Source organism: Oncorhynchus keta, unplaced genomic scaffold (assembly GCF_023373465.1).
Source record: "Oncorhynchus keta strain PuntledgeMale-10-30-2019 unplaced genomic scaffold, Oket_V2 Un_contig_4904_pilon_pilon, whole genome shotgun sequence".
In the NCBI taxonomy this organism is placed as follows: domain Eukaryota; kingdom Metazoa; phylum Chordata; class Actinopteri; order Salmoniformes; family Salmonidae; genus Oncorhynchus; species Oncorhynchus keta.
The window spans coordinates 47,501-66,134 of NW_026288021.1; the positions used below are offsets into that span (position 1 = coordinate 47,501).

The 18,634-nt window shown below is 51.3% G+C and overlaps 1 protein-coding gene across 1 annotated transcript in view; it reads right to left on the bottom strand.

Annotated features, from left to right (window-relative positions):
* The window catches only part of LOC127925005 (lysyl oxidase homolog 4-like), a gene marked incomplete at both ends in the record, with an annotated part of 53,443 nt that extends 45,192 nt beyond the window's left edge, over nucleotides 1–8,251 (bottom strand). Inside the window, 2 exon segments of the mRNA XM_052509647.1 lie at nucleotides 8,041–8,218; nucleotides 8,221–8,251. Of these exon segments, the coding sequence (XP_052365607.1) occupies nucleotides 8,041–8,218; nucleotides 8,221–8,251 (209 nt within the window).
* Nucleotides 8,252–18,634: the final 10,383 nt, after the last annotated feature.

Sequence of the window (18,634 nt, forward strand, 5' to 3'; positions counted from 1 at the left end):
GATGTCCCGTTCATGGTAAACACTGCAGATGTCCCGTTCATGGTAAACACTGCAGATGTCCTGTTCATGGTAAACACTGCAGATGTCCCGTTCATGGTAAACACTGCAGATGTCCTGTTCATGATAAACACTGCAGATGTCCTGTTCATGATAAACACTGCAGATGTCCTGTTCATGGTAAACACTGCAGATGTCCCGTTCATGGTAAACACTGCAGATGTCCCATTCATGATAAACACTGCAGATGTCCCATTCATGGTAAACACTGCAGATGTCCTGTTCATGATAAACACTGCAGATGTCCTGTTCATGATAAACACTGCAGATGTCCTGTTCATGGTAAACACTGCAGATGTCCTGTTCATGGTAAACACTGCAGATGTCCTGTTCATGGTCAACACTGCAGATGTCCTGTTCATGGTAAACACTGCAGATGTCCCGTTCATGATAAACACTGCAGATGTCCTGTTCATGGTCAACACTGCAGATGTCCTGTTCATGGTAAACACTGCAGATGTCCCATTCATGATAAACACTGCAGATGTCCTGTTCATGATAAACACTGCAGATGTCCTGTTCATGATAAACACTGCAGATGTCCCATTCATGGTCAACACTGCAGATGTCCTGTTCATGATAAACACTGCAGATGTCCTGTTCATGATAAACACTGCAGATGTCCCATTCATGGTAAACACTGCAGATGTCCTGTTCATGGTAAACACTGCAGATGTCCCGTTCATGGTAAACACTGCAGATGTCCTGTTCATGGTAAACACTGCAGATGTCCTGTTCATGGTAAACACTGCAGATGTCCCGTTCATGATAAACACTGCAGATGTCCTGTTCATGATAAACACTGCAGATGTCCTGTTCATGATAAACACTGCAGATGTCCTGTTCATGATAAACACTGCAGATGTCCCGTTCATGGTAATCAGAGATAGAAACCACACTGAGAAACAGCCCACCGGAGTCTAGGAACAGCTCCACACACCAGATCAGTCAGTGGGGTTATAGCTGACATCAGGTCAGTCAGTGGGGTTATAGCTGACATCAGGTCAGTCAGTGGGGTTATAGCTGACACCAGATCAGTCAGTGGGGTTATAGCTGACACCAGGTCAGTCAGTGGGGTTATAGCTGACACCAGATCAGTCAGTGGGGTTATAGCTGACATCAGGTCAGTCAGTGGGGTTATAGCTGACATCAGGTCAGTCAGTGGGGTTATAGCTGACATCAGATCAGTCAGTGGGGTTATAGCTGACACCAGGTCAGTCAGTGGGGTTATAGCTGACACCAGGTCAGTCAGTGGGGTTATAGCTGACACCAGGTCAGTCAGTGGGGTTATAGCTGACACCAGGTCAGTCAGTGGGGTTATAGCTGACACCAGGTCAGTCAGTGGGGTTATAGCTGACACCAGATCAGTCAGTGGGGTTATAGCTGACACCAGGTCAGTCAGTGGGGTTATAGCTGACACCAGATCAGTCAGTGGGGTTATAGCTGACACAGCAGGTCAGTCAGTGGGGTTATAGCTGACATCAGGTCAGTCAGTGGGGTTATAGCTGACATCAGGTCAGTCAGTGGGGTTATAGCTGACACCAGGTCAGTCAGTGGGGTTATAGCTGACATCAGGTCAGTCAGTGGGGTTATAGCTGACACCAGGTCAGTCAGTGGGGTTATAGCTGACACCAGGTCAGTCAGTGGGGTTATAGCTGACATCAGGTCAGTCAGTGGGGTTATAGCTGACATCAGATCAGTCAGTGGGGTTATAGCTGACATCAGATCAGTCAGTGGGGTTATAGCTGACATCAGATCAGTCAGTGGGGGTTATAGCTGACACCAGGTCAGTCAGTGGGGTTATAGCTGACATCAGATCAGTCAGTGGGGTTATAGCTGACATCAGGTCAGTCAGTGGGGTTATAGCTGACATCAGATCAGTCAGTGGGGTTATAGCTGACATCAGGTCAGTCAGTGGGGTTATAGCTGACACCAGATCAGTGGGGTTATAGCTGACACCAGATCAGTCAGTGGGGTTATAGCTGACATCAGATCAGTCAGTGGGGTTATAGCTGACATCAGGTCAGTCAGTGGGGTTATAGCTGACATCAGGTCAGTCAGTGGGGTTATAGCTGACATCAGGTCAGTCAGTGGGGTTATAGCTGACACCAGGTCAGTCAGTGGGGTTATAGCTGACATCAGATCAGTCAGTGGGGTTATAGCTGACATCAGGTCAGTCAGTGGGGTTATAGCTGACACCAGGTCAGTCAGTGGGGTTATAGCTGACATCAGGTCAGTCAGTGGGGTTATAGCTGACACCAGATCAGTCAGTGGGGTTATAGCTGACACCAGATCAGTCAGTGGGGTTATAGCTGACACCAGGTCAGTCAGTGGGGTTATAGCTGACATCAGGTCAGTCAGTGGGGTTATAGCTGACATCAGGTCAGTCAGTGGGGTTATAGCTGACATCAGGTCAGTCAGTGGGGTTATAGCTGACACCAGGTCAGTCAGTGGGGTTATAGCTGACACAGCAGAGTGACCAGGTTGGGAAGACTTGGCTAAGACTGGACTGGGTTGGGAAGACTTGGCTAAGACTGGACCGGGTTGGGAAGACTTGGCTAGGACTGGACCAGGTTGGGAAGACTTGGCTAAGACTGGACCGGGTTGGGAAGACTTGGCCAGGACTGGACCAGGTTGGGAAGACTTGGCTAAGACTGGACCGGGTGAGGCCAAAGTGAACTTGGCCAACCAGTAGAGTAAGACCAAACCAGACTAAAGTACCATTTGGCACCACAGAAGAGACAGTCATTCACTGACGCATAAACCAACCTCTCAACCTCAAGTTAAACGCCCAGAACACCAGGATCAGCCCAAATGGCACCATATTCCCTATTTAGTGTACTGTTTTAGAACAGGGCCCTCTGGTCAGAATGTAGAGCAGTATATAGGGAGTATGATGCAGAGCCCTCTGGTCAGAATGTAGAGCAGTATATAGGGAGTATGATGCAGAGCCCTCTGGTCAGAATGTAGTGCAGTATACAGGGAGTATGATGCAGAGCCCTCTGGTCAGAATGTAGTGCAGTATATAGGGAGTATGATGCAGGGCCCTCTGGTCAGAATGTAGCGCAGTATATAGGGAGTATGATGCAGGGCCCTCTGGTCAGAATGTAGCGCAGTATATAGGGAGTATGATGCAGGGCCCTCTGGTCAGAATGTAGTGCAGTATATAGGGAGTATGATGCAGGGCCCTCTGGTCAGAATGTAGAGCAGTATATAGGGAGTATGATGCAGGGCCCTCTGGTCAGAATGTAGCGCAGTATATAGGGAGTATGATGCAGGGCCCTCTGGTCAGAATGTAGCGCAGTATATAGGGAGTATGATGCAGGGCCCTCTGGTCAGAATGTAGTGCAGTATATAGGGAGTATGATGCAGGGCCCTCTGGTCAGAATGTAGAGCAGTATATAGGCAGAGTATGATGCAGGGCCCTCTGGTCAGAATGTAGCGCAGTATATAGGGAGTATGATGCAGGGCCCTCTGGTCAGAATGTAGCGCAGTATATAGGGAGTATGATGCAGGGCCCTCTGGTCAGAATGTAGCGCAGTATATAGGGAGTATGATGCATTCTCTGGTCAGAATGTAGCGCAGTATATAGGAGTATGATGTCATTTGGGACACAGCCCAGCTGTCCATCACTGACAGATACTGAAGTTAGGCTCTCTGAATCAAACGGCAGAGCAGAGATGGCTGTGCTTGTCCTTCTATCATTCATCTGCTCTGTGGTTTAGGTGGAAGGAGGCTAAGACACCATCATTCATCTGCTCTGTGGTTTAGGTGGAAGGAGGCTAAGACACCATCATTCATCTGCTCTGTGGTTTAGGTTGAAGGAGGCTAAGACACCATCATTCATCTGCTCTGTGGTTTAGGTTGAAGGAGGCTAAGACACCATCATTCATCTGCTCTGTGGTTTAGGTGGAAGGAGGCTAAGTCCCCATCATTCATCTGCTCTGTGGTTTACGTGGAAGGAGGCTAAGACACCATCATTCATCTGCTCTGTGGTTTAGGTGGAAGGAGGCTAAGTCCCCATCATTCATCTGCTCTGTGGTTTAGGTGGAAGGAGGCTAAGACACCATCATTCATCTGCTCTGTGGTTTAGGTGGAAGCAGGCTAAGACACCATCATTCATCTGCTCTGTGGTTTAGGTGGAAGGAGGCTAAGTCTCCATCATTCATCTGCTCTGTGGTTTAGGTGGAAGGAGGCTAAGTCCCAATCATTCATTGGCTCTGTGGTTTAGGTGGAAGGAGGCTAAGACACCATCATTCATCTCCTCTGTGGTTTAGGTGGAAGGAGGCTAAGACACCATCATTCATCTGCTCTGTGGTTTAGGTGGAAGGAGGCTAAGACACCATCATTCATCTGCTCTGTGGTTTAGGTGGAAGGAAGCACCGGTCACCGTTTTAAAAATAAATAATATTGTCTGCCATCTGCTCTTCCAAATGACTGGCTGACAAAATGGGAGGCCAGCACAGGGCCCACTAACTGACTACTGAGGTGAAATGTTTGTCTAAAAACCTCTAGAGTTGTGTACGTGTGTATAAACACCTTTAAGCTCTGTGTCAACATTGGCCTAACGTTCTCTTTGAAACACATTTAGAAACTGTTGAGAGATTTGGAGAGACGAAAGGCTGGCATCAAATCACTGTTATTTCCTCTGAGAGGGGAACAGCAAACGTGGCAATGTTTTCATCTCATGAAGAAAAAGAACAACAACAAAACCCTTTTTTTTCTCTCTCTGGCGTTGAAACATTCACAACCTTTCTCCAGCCTCACACCTCGTCAACTGGGGCAGAAAAACCTCTGTTAAAAAGCTGAAAATCTTCCCCGAAAAGGGGATTCCTAGACGAGGAAAATGTGGAGGTCTCGGTGGGTTTAGTGGCATAGAGTTGGAGAGAGGGCACCTCTTTGCGTCTTTGCCATAATGGTGTGCCAAGTGCTCCCCCTATCCAACTCTGTGGTTTGTGATCTCAATCAGGAAGTGACTGTAAAGAGGAACTGATTTTTAAAAATGTAGCAGTGTGTGTGTGTGTGTGTGTGTGTGTGTGTGTGTGTGTGTGTGTGTGTGTGTGTGTGTGTGTGTGTGTGTGTGTGTGTGTGTGTGTGTGTGTGTGTGTGTGTGTGTGTGTGTGTGTGTGTGTGTGTGTGTGTGTGTGTGTGTGTGTTTATTCAGCAGCCTAACCTGGACATTAGCTGTAATTATCTGGGATGTAAAGATAGTTTAGGGTAGAGGAGACATCCTCCACACAGGCCGTAAATAAAGCCTGTGGCTGGACGGACAGACAGAGGTGGTCTGTGTGTCTGTAGACTCTAAAGGTCTGTGCCTTTATAAAGGTTATTTACAGCTGGGGACAGACAGATGGACAGATGGACGAGATTCACCGAGACGTCCATCGCCCGGGTAATGGATTCTACAGATCTAAGTGTTCTAGAATATGACTGTAGAAGTGACATGTGGGAGACTTGGGGAAATAATGGAACTACTGTAGCCTACAAAAACACAAACCAAGATAATTGTATCAATAAACGTTACTCACTGAAAGACACAAACCTTTCCCAACCAAACCATGTAGCCACTGAAACACAGATACTGAAACCAGAGGTAGAGAGAGAAGAGAGAGAGAGAAACAGATAGAGAACGAGAGATAGATGGGGTGAGAGATAGACAGAGAGAGAACGAGAGATAGATGGGGTGAGAGACAGAGAGAGAACGAGAGATAGATGGGGTGAGAGATAGATGGGGTGAGAGAGAAACAGATAGAGAACGAGAGATAGATGGGGTGAGAGATAGACAGAGAGAGAGAGACACAGATAGAGAACGAGAGTTAGATAGGGTGAGAGATAGACAGAGAGAGAGAGAAACAGATAGAGAACGAGAGATAGATGGGGTGAGAGATAGACAGATAGAGAACGAGAGATAGATGGGGTGAGAGATAGACAGAGAGAGAGAGAGAGAGAAACAGATAGAGAATGAGAGATAGATGGGGTGAGAGATAAACAGATAGAGAACGAGAGATAGATGGGGTGAGAGATAGATGTGGTGAGAGATAGACAGAGAGAGAGAGACACAGATAGAGAACGAGAGTTAGATAGGGTGAGAGATAGACAGAGAGAGAGAGAAACAGATAGAGAACGAGAGATAGATGGGGTGAGAGATAGACAGAGAGAGAGAGAAACAGATAGAGAACGAGAGATAGACGGGGTGAGAGATAGACGGGGTGAGAGATAGATGGGGTGAGAGATAGATGTGGTGAGAGATAGACGGGTGAGAGATAGACGGGGTGAGAGATAGATGGGGTGAGAGATAGACGGGGTGAGAGATAGATGGGGTGAGAGATAGATGGGGTAGATGGGGTGAGAGATAGACGGGGTGAGAGATAGATGGGGTGAGAGATAGACGGGGTGAGAGATAGATGGGGTGAGAGATAGACGAGTGAGAGATAGAAGGGGTGAGATGTAGGGGTGAGGGATGGGGAGGAATGGGGGAGGGGAGAGGAGGGAGGGGGATAGGAGAGAAGGATGGGGAGGAATGGGGATAGGAGAGAAGGGATGGGGAGGAATGGGGAGGGGGAGGAGGGGGAGGGGATAGGAGAGAAGGGATGGGGAGGAATGGGGGAGGGGGTCAGAGATAGACGGGGTGAGAGATAGATGGGGTGAGAGATAGACGGGGTGAGAGATAGATGGGGTGAGAGATAGATAGAGAACGAGAGATAGACGGGGTGAGAGATAGACGGGTGAGAGATAGACGGGGTGAGAGATAGATGGGGTGAGGGATAGATAGAGAACGAGAGATAGACGGGGTGAGAGATAGACGGGTGAGAGATAGACGGGGTGAGAGATAGACGGGGTGAGAGATAGACGGGTGAGAGATAGACGGGGTGAGAGATAGACGGGGTGAGAGATAGATGGGGTGAGGGATAGATAGAGAACGAGAGATAGACGGGGTGAGAGATAGACGGGTGAGAGATAGACGGGGTGAGAGATAGACGGGGTGAGAGATAGACGGGTGAGAGATAGACGGGTGAGAGATAGATGGGGTGAGAGATAGACGGGTGAGAGATAGACGGGGTGAGAGATAGACGGGTGAGAGATAGGGGTGAGAGATAGATGGGGTGAGAGATGGGGTGAGAGATAGACGGGGTGAGAGATAGACGGTGAGAGATAGATGGGGTGAGAGATAGACGGGGTGAGAGATAGACGGGGTGAGAGATAGACGGGGTGAGAGATAGACGGGTGAGAGATAGACGGGGTGAGAGATAGACGGGGTGAGAGATAGACGGGGTGAGAGATAGACGGGGTGAGAGATAGACGGGGTGAGAGATAGACGGGTGAGAGATAGGGGTGAGAGATAGATGGGGTGAGAGATAGACGGGTGAGAGATAGATGGGGTGAGAGATAGACGGGTGAGAGATAGACGGGGTGAGAGATAGACGGGGTGAGATAGACAGAGAGAGAGAGAAAACTAGAGAGTTTTTATAAGACTTATAGGAAGTGCTGTCGTATGCTATTTCCACCGGTTGTGTATAATTACATGAGATTAGAGGATACGTTCCTGGTCTCCATCCAAACACACATGATGCTCCTCCTACAGCCAGCCTCTGACATTAATAACATACTCTTTAAGGCTACGTCCCAAATCACACCCTATTCCCTATTTAGGGCACTATGTTTGACCAGGGCTTTCATAAAAAGTAGTGCACTAAAAAGGCTAGTCATTTGGGACACACACCTGCTATTTAAGACTATTTAAATGTGCATAGCCTACTATGATGAGGCAACGTCCAGACACGCAGGCATGGTTAGCCCAATGCTAGTGAGTAACTGCTGTGTGGATGGTGGTAGTAATGCTGGCTCTGCACCCCCCGACACACACACACACACACACACACAAGCACACACACACACACACAAACACACACATTTATGTGAAAAATGGGGATGTCAAAATGGGGACACACCTTTCCAGACACAAACACACCCTCTCTCCCTTACCTGTAGACGGTGTGGTCGTATGCCTCGGCGGAGGGGTATCCCAGCATGCCACACACCACACGGCTGCCGCTGAGGTCCCAGCCCTGGTCGCACACATGACGCCACCTCCCAGCATGCTTCACTTCCAAAACGCCCTCTGACAGCAGGCCGGTACGGACGCCTGTCAGAACGGGCCGGGAGACGCCTCCTCCAGTCTCACCCTACTGGCCGTCTGGGGAGGGGAGAGGAGGGGAGGGGGATAGGAGAGAAGGGATGGGGAGGAATGGGGGAGGGGGAGGAGGGGAGGGGGATAGGAGAGTGGGGATGGGGATGGGGATGGGGGATGGGGATGGGGATGGGGAGGAATGGGGAGTGGAGGGGAGGAGGGGGATAGGAGAGAAGGGATGGGGAGGAATGGGGAGGAGGAGGGAGGAGGGGAGGGGATAGGAGAGAAGGGATGGGGAGGAATGGGGAGGAGGGAGGGGAGGGATAGGAGAGAAGGGATGGGGAGGAATGGGGAGGAGGAGAGGAGGGGGGGATAGGAGAGAAGGGATGGGGAGAATGGGGAGGGGGGGAGGAGGGAGGGGGATAGGAGAGAAGGGATGGGGAGGAATGGGGGGAGGGGGAGGAGGAGGAGGGATAGGAGAGAAGGGATGGGGAGGAATGGGGGGGGGGGAGGAGGGGAGGGGATAGGAGAAGGATGGGGAGGAATGGGGAGGGAGAGGAGGGGGAGGGGGGGATAGGAGAGAAGGGATGGGGAGGAATGGGGGGAGGGGGAGGAGGGGATAGGAGAAGGGATGGGGAGGAATGGGGAGGGAGGGAGGGGATGGGGAGAGAAGGGGGGGAGGGAGAGAGGAGGGGGAGGGGATAGGAGAGAAGGGATGGGGAGGAATGGGGGAGGGGGAGGAGGGGAGGGGGATAGGAGAGAAGGGATGGGGAGGAATGGGGAAAGGACAGAACAGAATCTAACTTTAGTTGCCATCGCAGTCTCTCCACAACAAGGACATGAAGGAACAAACACACTGAAAACAGTGTGTGTGTGTGTGTGTGTGTGTGTGTGTGTGTGTGTGTGTGTGTGTGTGTGTGTGTGTGTGTGTGTGTGTGTGTGTGTGTGTGTGTGTGTATATCAAAAACGTTTATGCCCATTAAAATAACATCAAATTGATCAGAAATACAGTGTAGACATTGTTAATGTTGTAAATTACTATTGTAGCTGAAAACGGCTACAACAGCTTCATTAAATAGTACCCACAAAACACCAGTCTCAACGTCAACAGTGAAGAGGCGACTCCGGGATGCTGGCCTTCTAGGCAGAGTTGCAAAAAAAAAGCCACAACTCAGACTGGCCAATAAAAAGAAAAGATTAAGATGAGCAAAAGAACACAGACACTGGACAGAACACAGATACTGGACAGAACACAGACACTGGACAGAACACAGATACTGGACAGAACACAGACACTGGACAGAACACAGACACTGGACAGAACACAGACACTGGACAGAACACAGATACTGGACAGAACACAGACACTGGACAGAACACAGATACTGGACAGAACACAGACACTGGACAGAACACAGACACTGGACAGAACACAGACACTGGACAGAACACAGACACTGGACAGAGGATTCTGCCTAGAAGGCCAGCATCCCGGAGTCTCCTCTTCACTGTTGACGTTGAGACTGGTGTTTTGTGGGTACTATTTAATGAAGCTGCCAGTTGAGGACTTGTGAGGCGTGTCTAATGTACTTGTCCTCTTGCTCAGTTGTGCACCAGGGCCTCCGACTCCTCTTTCTATTCTGGTTAGCGCCAGTTTGCGCTGTTCTGTGAACTGCTGTACACAGCGTTGTATGAGATCTTCAGTTTCTTGTCAATTTCTCGCATGGAATAGTCTTCATTTCTCAGAACAAGAATAGACTGACGAGTTTCAGAAGAAAGTTCTTTGTTTCTGGCCATTTTGAACCTGTAATCAAACCCACAAATGCTGATGCTCCAGACATTCAGCTAGTGTAAAGAAGGCCAGTTTTATTGCTTCTTTCATCAGGACAACGGTTTTCAGCTGTGCTAATGTAACAGTATAGCTTCCGTCCCTCTCCTCGCCCCTACCTGGGCTCAAAATAGGGACCCTCTGCACACATTAACAACGGCCTCCCAAAAAGCATCGTTACCCATCGCGCCACAAAAGACGCGGCAGAGCAAGTAGCAAACTACTTCAAGGTCTCAGAGCGAGTGATGTCACCGATTGAAACGCTATTAGCGTGCATCCCGCTAACTAGCTAGCCATCGGTTACACTAACATAATTGCAAAAAGGGTTTTCTAATGATCAATTAGCCTTTAAAATGATAAACTTGGATTAGCTAACACAACGTGCCATTGGAACACAGGAGTGATGGTTGCTGATAATGGGCCTCTGTAGATATTCCATTAAAAATCAGCCGTTTCCAGCTACAATAGTAATTTACAACATTAACAATGTCTACACTGTATTTCTGATCAATTTGATGTTATTTTAATGGACAAAAAAAAAGTGCTTTCTTTCAAAAACAAGGACATTTCTAAGTGACCCCAAACTTTTGAAGGGTAGTGTATATATGTGTGTATATAGTATGTGTGTATAATGTGTGTATAACCTGTGTGTGTGTATTACGTTCCAAAACAGTGGTAAGGTCATGAACTTAGCCTCAGTATATAAGATATTACGAGGTCTAACAGATGGGTAGGTGATAGATGTTACGAGGTCTAACAGATGGGTAGGTGATAGATGGGCTGGTCTTTCCTCTGTGGAGGCTCTGCAAACAGCCCTGTGTTTAGGGAGTTGGGTCTGTTTACCTACTAGAGGTTGAGGCCTGAACGTGAGGGATACTGCCCATTATGAATTGGATCCGGAAAAGGCCTGGTTTTAGGGCCGTCTGTAATTACGGCGTGCCTATCGGGCTGTGGGCTCCTGGCTCCACCAATCAGCTTCCTGTACCCCGGGATTCGCCATGGGGCTACTTGAGGCGACCGTGGATAGGTACAGTGCAGTAGTGTTGGGGTGTGAAGTGTGGGGGCGGGTGTGTGTGTTGGGGGAGGGTTGAGTGTGTGTTTGTGGAATGAGAGAGAGAGAAAGGGGAAGCAAGAGAGAGGCAGAGCAAGACAGAGAGAATGAGAGAAAGGGGGAGCCAGAAAGAGGCAGAGCAAGACAGAGAGAATGAGAGAAAGGGGAGCCAGAGAGAGGCAGAGCAGGACAGAGAGAATGAGAGAAAGGGGGAGCCAGAAAGAGGCAGAGCAAGACAGAGAGAATGAGAGAAAGGGAAGCCAGAGAGAGGCAGAGCAGGACAGAGAGAATGAGAGAAAGAGAGAGAGGCAGAGAGAATGAGAGAAAGGGGGAGCCAGAGAGAGGCAGAGCAGGACAGAGAGAATGAGAGAAAGGGGAAGCCAGAGAGAGAGGACAGAGAGAATGAGAGAAGGACAGAGAGAATGAGAGAAAGGGGAAAGGGGAGCCAGAGAGAGGCAGAGCAGGACAGAGAGAATGAGAGAAAGGGGAAGCCAGAGAGAGGCAGAGCAGGACAGAGAGAATGAGAGAAAGGGGAAGCCAGAGAGAGGCAGAGCAGGACAGAGAGAATGAGAGAAAGGGGAAGCCAGAGAGAGGCAGAGCAGGACAGAGAGAATGAGAGAGGGAAAGGGGCAGAGCCAGAGAGAGAGCAGGGGAGCCAGAGAGAGGCAGAGCAGGCAGAGAGAATGAGAGAAAGGGGAAGCCAGAGAGAGGCAGAGCAGGACAGAGAGAATGAGAGAAAGGGGAAGCCAGAGAGAGGCAGAGCAGGACAGAGAGAATGAGAGAAAGGGGAAGCCAGAGAGAGGCAGAGCAGGACAGAGAGAATGAGAGAAAGGGGGAGCCAGAGAGAGGCAGAGCAGGACAGAGAGAATGAGAGAAAGGGGAGCCAGAGAGAGGCAGAGCAGGACAGAGAGAATGAGAGAAAGGGGGAGCCAGAGAGAGGCAGAGCAGGACAGAGAGAATGAGAGAAAGGGGGAGCCAGAGAGAGGCAGAGCAGGACAGAGAGAATGAGAGAAAGGAAGCCAGAGAGAGGCAGAGCAGACAGAGAGAATGAGAGAAAGGGGAGCCAGAGAGAGGCAGAGCAGGACAGAGAGAATGAGAGAAAGGGGAAGCCAGAGAGAGGCAGAGCAGGACAGAGAGAATGAGAGAAAGGGGGCCAGAGAGAGGCAGAGCAGGACAGAGAGAATGAGAGAAAGGAAGCCAGAGAGAGGCAGAGCAGGACAGAGAGAATGAGAGAAAGGGGAAGCCAGAGAGAGGCAGAGCAGGACAGAGAGAATGAGAGAAAGGGGGAGTCAGAGAGGCAGAGCAACAGAGAGAATGAGAGGGGAGCCAGAGAGAGGCAGAGCAGGACAGAGAGAATGAGAGAAAGGGGAACCAGAGAGAGGCAGAGCAGGACAGAGAGAATGAGAGAAAGGGGGAGCCAGAGAGGCAGAGCAGGACAGAGAGAATGAGAGAAAGGGGGAGCCAGAGAGAGGCAGAGCAGGACAGAGAGAATGAGAGAAAGGGGAAGCCAGAGAGAGGCAGAGCAGGACAGAGAGAATGAGAGAAAGGGGGAACCAGAGAGAGGCAGAGCAGGACAGAGAGAATGAGAGAAAGGGGGAACCAGAGAGAGGCAGAGCAGGACAGAGAGAATGAGAGAAAGGGGAACCAGAGAGAGGCAGAGCAGGACAGAGAGAATGAGAGAAAGGGGAACCAGAGAGAGGCAGAGCAGGACAGAGAGAATGAGAGAAAGGGGGAGCCAGAGAGAGGCAGAGCAGGACAGAGAGAATGAGAGAAAGGGGGAACCAGAGAGAGGCAGAGCAGGACAGAGAGAATGAGAGAAAGGGGAAGCCAGAGAGAGGCAGAGCAGGACAGAGAGAATGAGAGAAAGGGGAAGCCAGAGAGAGGCAGAGCAGGACAGAGAGAATGAGAGAAAGGGGAAGCCAGAGAGAGGCAGAGCAGGACAGAGAGAATGAGAGAAAGGGGGAGCCAGAGAGAGGCAGAGCAGGACAGAGAGAATGAGAGAAAGGGGGAGCCAGAGAGAGGCAGAGCAGGACAGAGAGAATGAGAGAAAGGGGAAGCCAGAGAGAGGCAGAGCAGGACAGAGAGAATGAGAGAAAGGGGAAGCCAGAGAGAGGCAGAGCAGGACAGAGAGAATGAGAGAAAGGGGAAGCCAGAGAGAGGCAGAGCAGGACAGAGAGAATGAGAGAAAGGGGGAGCCAGAGAGAGGCAGAGCAGGACAGAGAGAATGAGAGAAAGGGGAAGCCAGAGAGAGGCAGAGCAGGACAGAGAGAATGAGAGAAAGGGGAAGCCAGAGAGAGGCAGAGCAGGACAGAGAGAATGAGAGAAAGGGGGAGCCAGAGAGAGGCAGAGCAGGACAGAGAGAATGAGAGAAAGGGGGAGCCAGAGAGAGGCAGAGCAGGACAGAGAGAATGAGAGAAAGGGGAGCCAGAGAGAGGCAGAGCAGGACAGAGAGAATGAGAGAAAGGGGGAGCCAGAGAGAGGCAGAGCAGGACAGAGAGAATGAGAGAAAGGGGGAGCCAGAGAGAGGCAGAGCAGGACAGAGAGAATGAGAGAAAGGGGAAGCCAGAGAGAGGCAGAGCAGGACAGAGAGAATGAGAGAAAGGGGAAGCCAGAGAGAGGCAGAGCAGGACAGAGAGAATGAGAGAAAGGGGAAGCCAGAGAGAGGCAGAGCAGGACAGAGAGAATGAGAGAAAGGGGAGCCAGAGAGGCAGAGCAGGACAGAGAGAATGAGAGAAAGGGGGACCAGAGAGAGGCAGAGCAGGACAGAGAGAATGAGAGAAAGGGGGAGCCAGAGAGGCAGAGCAGGACAGAGAGAATGAGAGAAAGGGGAAGCCAGAGAGAGGCAGAGCAGGACAGAGAGAATGAGAGAAAGGGGGAGCCAGAGAGAGGCAGAGCAGGACAGAGAGAATGAGAGAAAGGGGAGCCAGAGAGAGGCAGAGCAGGACAGAGAGAATGAGAGAAAGGGGAAGCCAGAGAGGCAGAGCAGGACAGAGAGAATGAGAGAAAGGGGAAGCCAGAGAGAGGCAGAGCAGGACAGAGAGAATGAGAGAAAGGGGGAGCCAGAGAGAGGCAGAGCAGGACAGAGAGAATGAGAGAAAGGGGAAGCCAGAGAGAGGCAGAGCAGGACAGAGAGAATGAGAGAAAGGGGGAGCCAGAGAGAGGCAGAGCAGGACAGAGAGAATGAGAGAAAGGGGGAGCCAGAGAGAGGCAGAGCAGGACAGAGAGAATGAGAGAAAGGGGGAGCCAGAGAGAGGCAGAGCAGGACAGAGAGAATGAGAGAAAGGGGGAGCCAGAGAGAGGCAGAGCAGGACAGAGAGAATGAGAGAAAGGAAGCCAGAGAGAGGCAGAGCAGGACAGAGAGAATGAGAGAAAGGGGAAGCCAGAGAGAGGCAGAGCAGGACAGAGAGAATGAGAGAAAGGGGAGCCAGAGAGAGGCAGAGCAGGACAGAGAGAATGAGAGAAAGGGGGAAGCCAGAGAGAGGCAGAGCAGGACAGAGAGAATGAGAGAAAGGGGGAACCAGAGAGAGGCAGAGCAGGACAGAGAGAATGAGAGAAAGGGGAACCAGAGAGAGGCAGAGCAGAGACAGAGAGAATGAGAGAAAGGGGGAACCAGAGAGGCAGAGCAGGACAGAGAGAATGAGAGAAAGGGGAAGCCAGAGAGAGGCAGAGCAGGACAGAGAGAATGAGAGAAAGGGGAGCCAGAGAGAGGCAGAGCAGGACAGAGAGAATGAGAGAAAGGGGAGCCAGAGAGAGGCAGAGCAGGACAGAGAGAATGAGAGAAAGGGGGAGCCAGAGAGAGGCAGAGCAGGACAGAGAGAATGAGAGAAAGGGGAGCCAGAGAGAGGCAGAGCAGGACAGAGAGAATGAGAGAAAGGGGGAGCCAGAGAGAGGCAGAGCAGGACAGAGAGAATGAGAGAAAGGGGGAGCCAGAGAGAGGCAGAGCAGGACAGAGAGAATGAGAGAAAGGGGGAGCCAGAGAGAGGCAGAGCAGGACAGAGAGAATGAGAGAAAGGGGAAGCCAGAGAGAGGCAGAGCAGGACAGAGAGAATGAGAGAAAGGGGGAGTCAGAGAGAGGCAGAGCAGGACAGAGAGAATGAGAGAAAGGGGGAGCCAGAGAGAGGCAGAGCAGGACAGAGAGAATGAGAGAAAGGGGGAGCCAGAGAGAGGCAGAGCAGGACAGAGAGAATGAGAGAAAGGGGAAGCCAGAGAGAGGCAGAGCAGGACAGAGAGAATGAGAGAAAGGGGGAGCCAGAGAGAGGCAGAGCAGGACAGAGAGAATGAGAGAAAGGGGAGCCAGAGAGAGGCAGAGCAGGACAGAGAGAATGAGAGAAAGGGGGAGCCAGAGAGAGGCAGAGCAGGACAGAGAGAATGAGAGAAAGGGGGAGCCAGAGAGAGGCAGAGCAGGACAGAGAGAATGAGAGAAAGGGGAAGCCAGAGAGAGGCAGAGCAGGACAGAGAGAATGAGAGAAAGGGGGAGCCAGAGAGAGGCAGAGCAGGACAGAGAGAATGAGAGAAAGGGGGAGCCAGAGAGAGGCAGAGCAGGACAGAGAGAATGAGAGAAAGGGGGAGCCAGAGAGAGGCAGAGCAGGACAGAGAGAATGAGAGAAAGGGGAACCAGAGAGAGGCAGAGCAGGACAGAGAGAATGAGAGAAGGGGAAGCCAGAGAGAGGCAGAGCAGGACAGAGAGAATGAGAGAAAGGGGAGCCAGAGAGAGGCAGAGCAGGACAGAGAGAATGAGAGAAAGGGGGAGCCAGAGAGAGGCAGAGCAGGACAGAGAGAATGAGAGAAAGGGGAAGCCAGAGAGAGGCAGAGCAGGACAGAGAGAATGAGAGAAAGGGGGAACCAGAGAGAGGCAGAGCAGGACAGAGAGAATGAGAGAAAGGGAGCCAGAGAGAGGCAGAGCAGGACAGAGAGAATGAGAGAAAGGGGAAGCCAGAGAGAGGCAGAGCAGGACAGAGAGAATGAGAGAAAGGGGGAGCCAGAGAGGCAGAGCAGGACAGAGAGAATGAGAGAAAGGGGGAGCCAGGGAGAGGCAGAGCAGGACAGAGAGAATGAGAGAAAGGGGGAACCAGAGAGAGGCAGAGCAGGACAGAGAGAATGAGAGAAAGGGGAGCCAGAGAGAGGCAGAGCAGGACAGAGAGAATGAGAGAAAGGGGGAGCCAGAGAGAGGCAGAGCAGGACAGAGAGAATGAGAGAAAGGGGGAGCCAGAGAGAGGCAGAGCAGGACAGAGAGAATGAGAGAAAGGGGGAGCCAGAGAGAGGCAGAGCAGGACAGAGAGAATGAGAGAAAGGGGGAACCAGAGAGAGGCAGAGCAGGACAGAGAGAATGAGAGAAAGGGGGAGCCAGAGAGAGGCAGAGCAGGACAGAGAGAATGAGAGAAAGGGGGAGCCAGAGAGAGGCAGAGCAGGACAGAGAGAATGAGAGAAAGGGGGAGCCAGAGAGAGGCAGAGCAGGACAGAGAGAATGAGAGAAAGGGGAAGCCAGAGAGAGGCAGAGCAGGACAGAGAGAATGAGAGAAAGGGGGAGCCAGAGAGAGGCAGAGCAGGACAGAGAGAATGAGAGAAAGGGGGAGCCAGAGAGAGGCAGAGCAGGACAGAGAGAATGAGAGAAAGGGGGAACCAGAGAGAGGCAGAGCAGGACAGAGAGAATGAGAGAAAGGGGGAGCCAGAGAGAGGCAGAGCAGGACAGAGAGAATGAGAGAAAGGGGAACCAGAGAGAGGCAGAGCAGGACAGAGAGAATGAGAGAAAGGGGAAGCCAGAGAGAGGCAGAGCAGGACAGAGAGAATGAGAGAAAGGGGGAGCCAGAGAGAGGCAGAGCAGGACAGAGAGAATGAGAGAAAGGGGGAGAGAGAGGCAGACAGGACAGAGAGAATGAGAGAAAGGGGAAGCCAGAGAGAGGCAGAGCAGGACAGAGAGAATGAGAGAAAGGGGAAGCCAGAGAGAGGCAGAGCAGGACAGAGAGAATGAGAGAAAGGGGAAGCCAGAGAGAGGCAGAGCAGGACAGAGAGAATGAGAGAAAGGGGGAAGCCAGAGAGAGGCAGAGCAGGACAGAGAGAATGAGAGAAGGGGGAAGCCAGAGAGAGGCAGAGCAGGACAGAGAGAATGAGAGAAAGGGGAAACCAGAGAGAGGCAGAGCAGGACAGAGAGAATGAGAGAAAGGGGAAGCCAGAGAGGCAGAGCAGGACAGAGAGAATGAGAGAAAGGGGAAGCCAGAGAGAGGCAGAGCAGGACAGAGAGAATGAGAAAGGGGAAGCCAGAGAGAGGCAGAGCAGGACAGAGAGAATGAGAGAAAGGGGGAAGCCAGAGAGAGGCAGAGCAGGACAGAGAGAATGAGAGAAAGGGAACCAGAGAGAGGCAGAGCAGGACAGAGAGAATGAGAGAAAGGGGAAGCCAGAGAGAGGCAGAGCAGGACAGAGAGAATGAGAGAAAGGGGAAGCCAGAGAGAGGCAGAGCAGGACAGAGAGAATGAGAGAAAGGGGGAGTCAGAGAGAGGCAGAGCAGGACAGAGAGAATGAGAGAAAGGGGGAGCCAGAGAGGCAGAGCAGGACAGAGAGAATGAGAGAAAGGGGGAGCCAGAGAGAGGCAGAGCAGGACAGAGAGAATGAGAGAAAGGGGAAGCCAGAGAGAGGCAGAGCAGGACAGAGAGAATGAGAGAAAGGGGAAGCCAGAGAGAGGCAGAGCAGGACAGAGAGAATGAGAGAAAGGGGGAGCCAGAGAGAGGCAGAGCAGGACAGAGAGAATGAGAGAAAGGGGGAACCAGAGAGAGGCAGAGCAGGACAGAGAGAATGAGAGAAAGGGGAAGCCAGAGAGAGGCAGAGCAGGACAGAGAGAATGAGAGAAAGGGGAAGCCAGAGAGAGGCAGAGCAGGACAGAGAGAATGAGAGAAAGGGGAAGCCAGAGAGAGGCAGAGCAGGACAGAGAGAATGAGAGAAAGGGGAAGCCAGAGAGAGGCAGAGCAGGACAGAGAGAATGAGAGAAAGGGGAACCAGAGAGAGGCAGAGCAGGACAGAGAGAATGAGAGAAAGGGGGAGCCAGAGAGAGGCAGAGCAGGACAGAGAGAATGAGAGAAAGGGGGAGCCAGAGAGAGGCAGAGCAGGACAGAGAGAATGAGAAAGGGGAGCCAGAGAGAGGCAGAGCAGGACAGAGAGAATGAGAGAAAGGGGAGTCAGAGAGGCAGAGCAGGACAGAGAATGAGAGAAGCCAGAGAGAGGCAGAGCAGGACAGAGAGAATGAGAGAAAGGGGGAGCCAGAGAGAGGCAGAGCAGGACAGAGAGAATGAGAGAAAGGGGGAGCCAGAGAGAGGCAGAGCAGGACAGAGAGAATGAGAGAAAGGGGAGCCAGAGAGAGGCAGAGAATGCCAGAGAGAACAGAGATCAATGTCAGAGAGAAAAGAGCGTGGAGGATGCTAAGATATTACTTCTATATAATGATGAGAAAGGAGCCTTCGTATATGATAAGCAGATGAGTTGTAGATAACTGAGATATGTGATACCTCAGAGAGATGCTAAGAGTTAAGGACAGAGAGAACGAGACAAAGGAAGCCAGAGAGAAAGCAGAGCAGGACAGAGA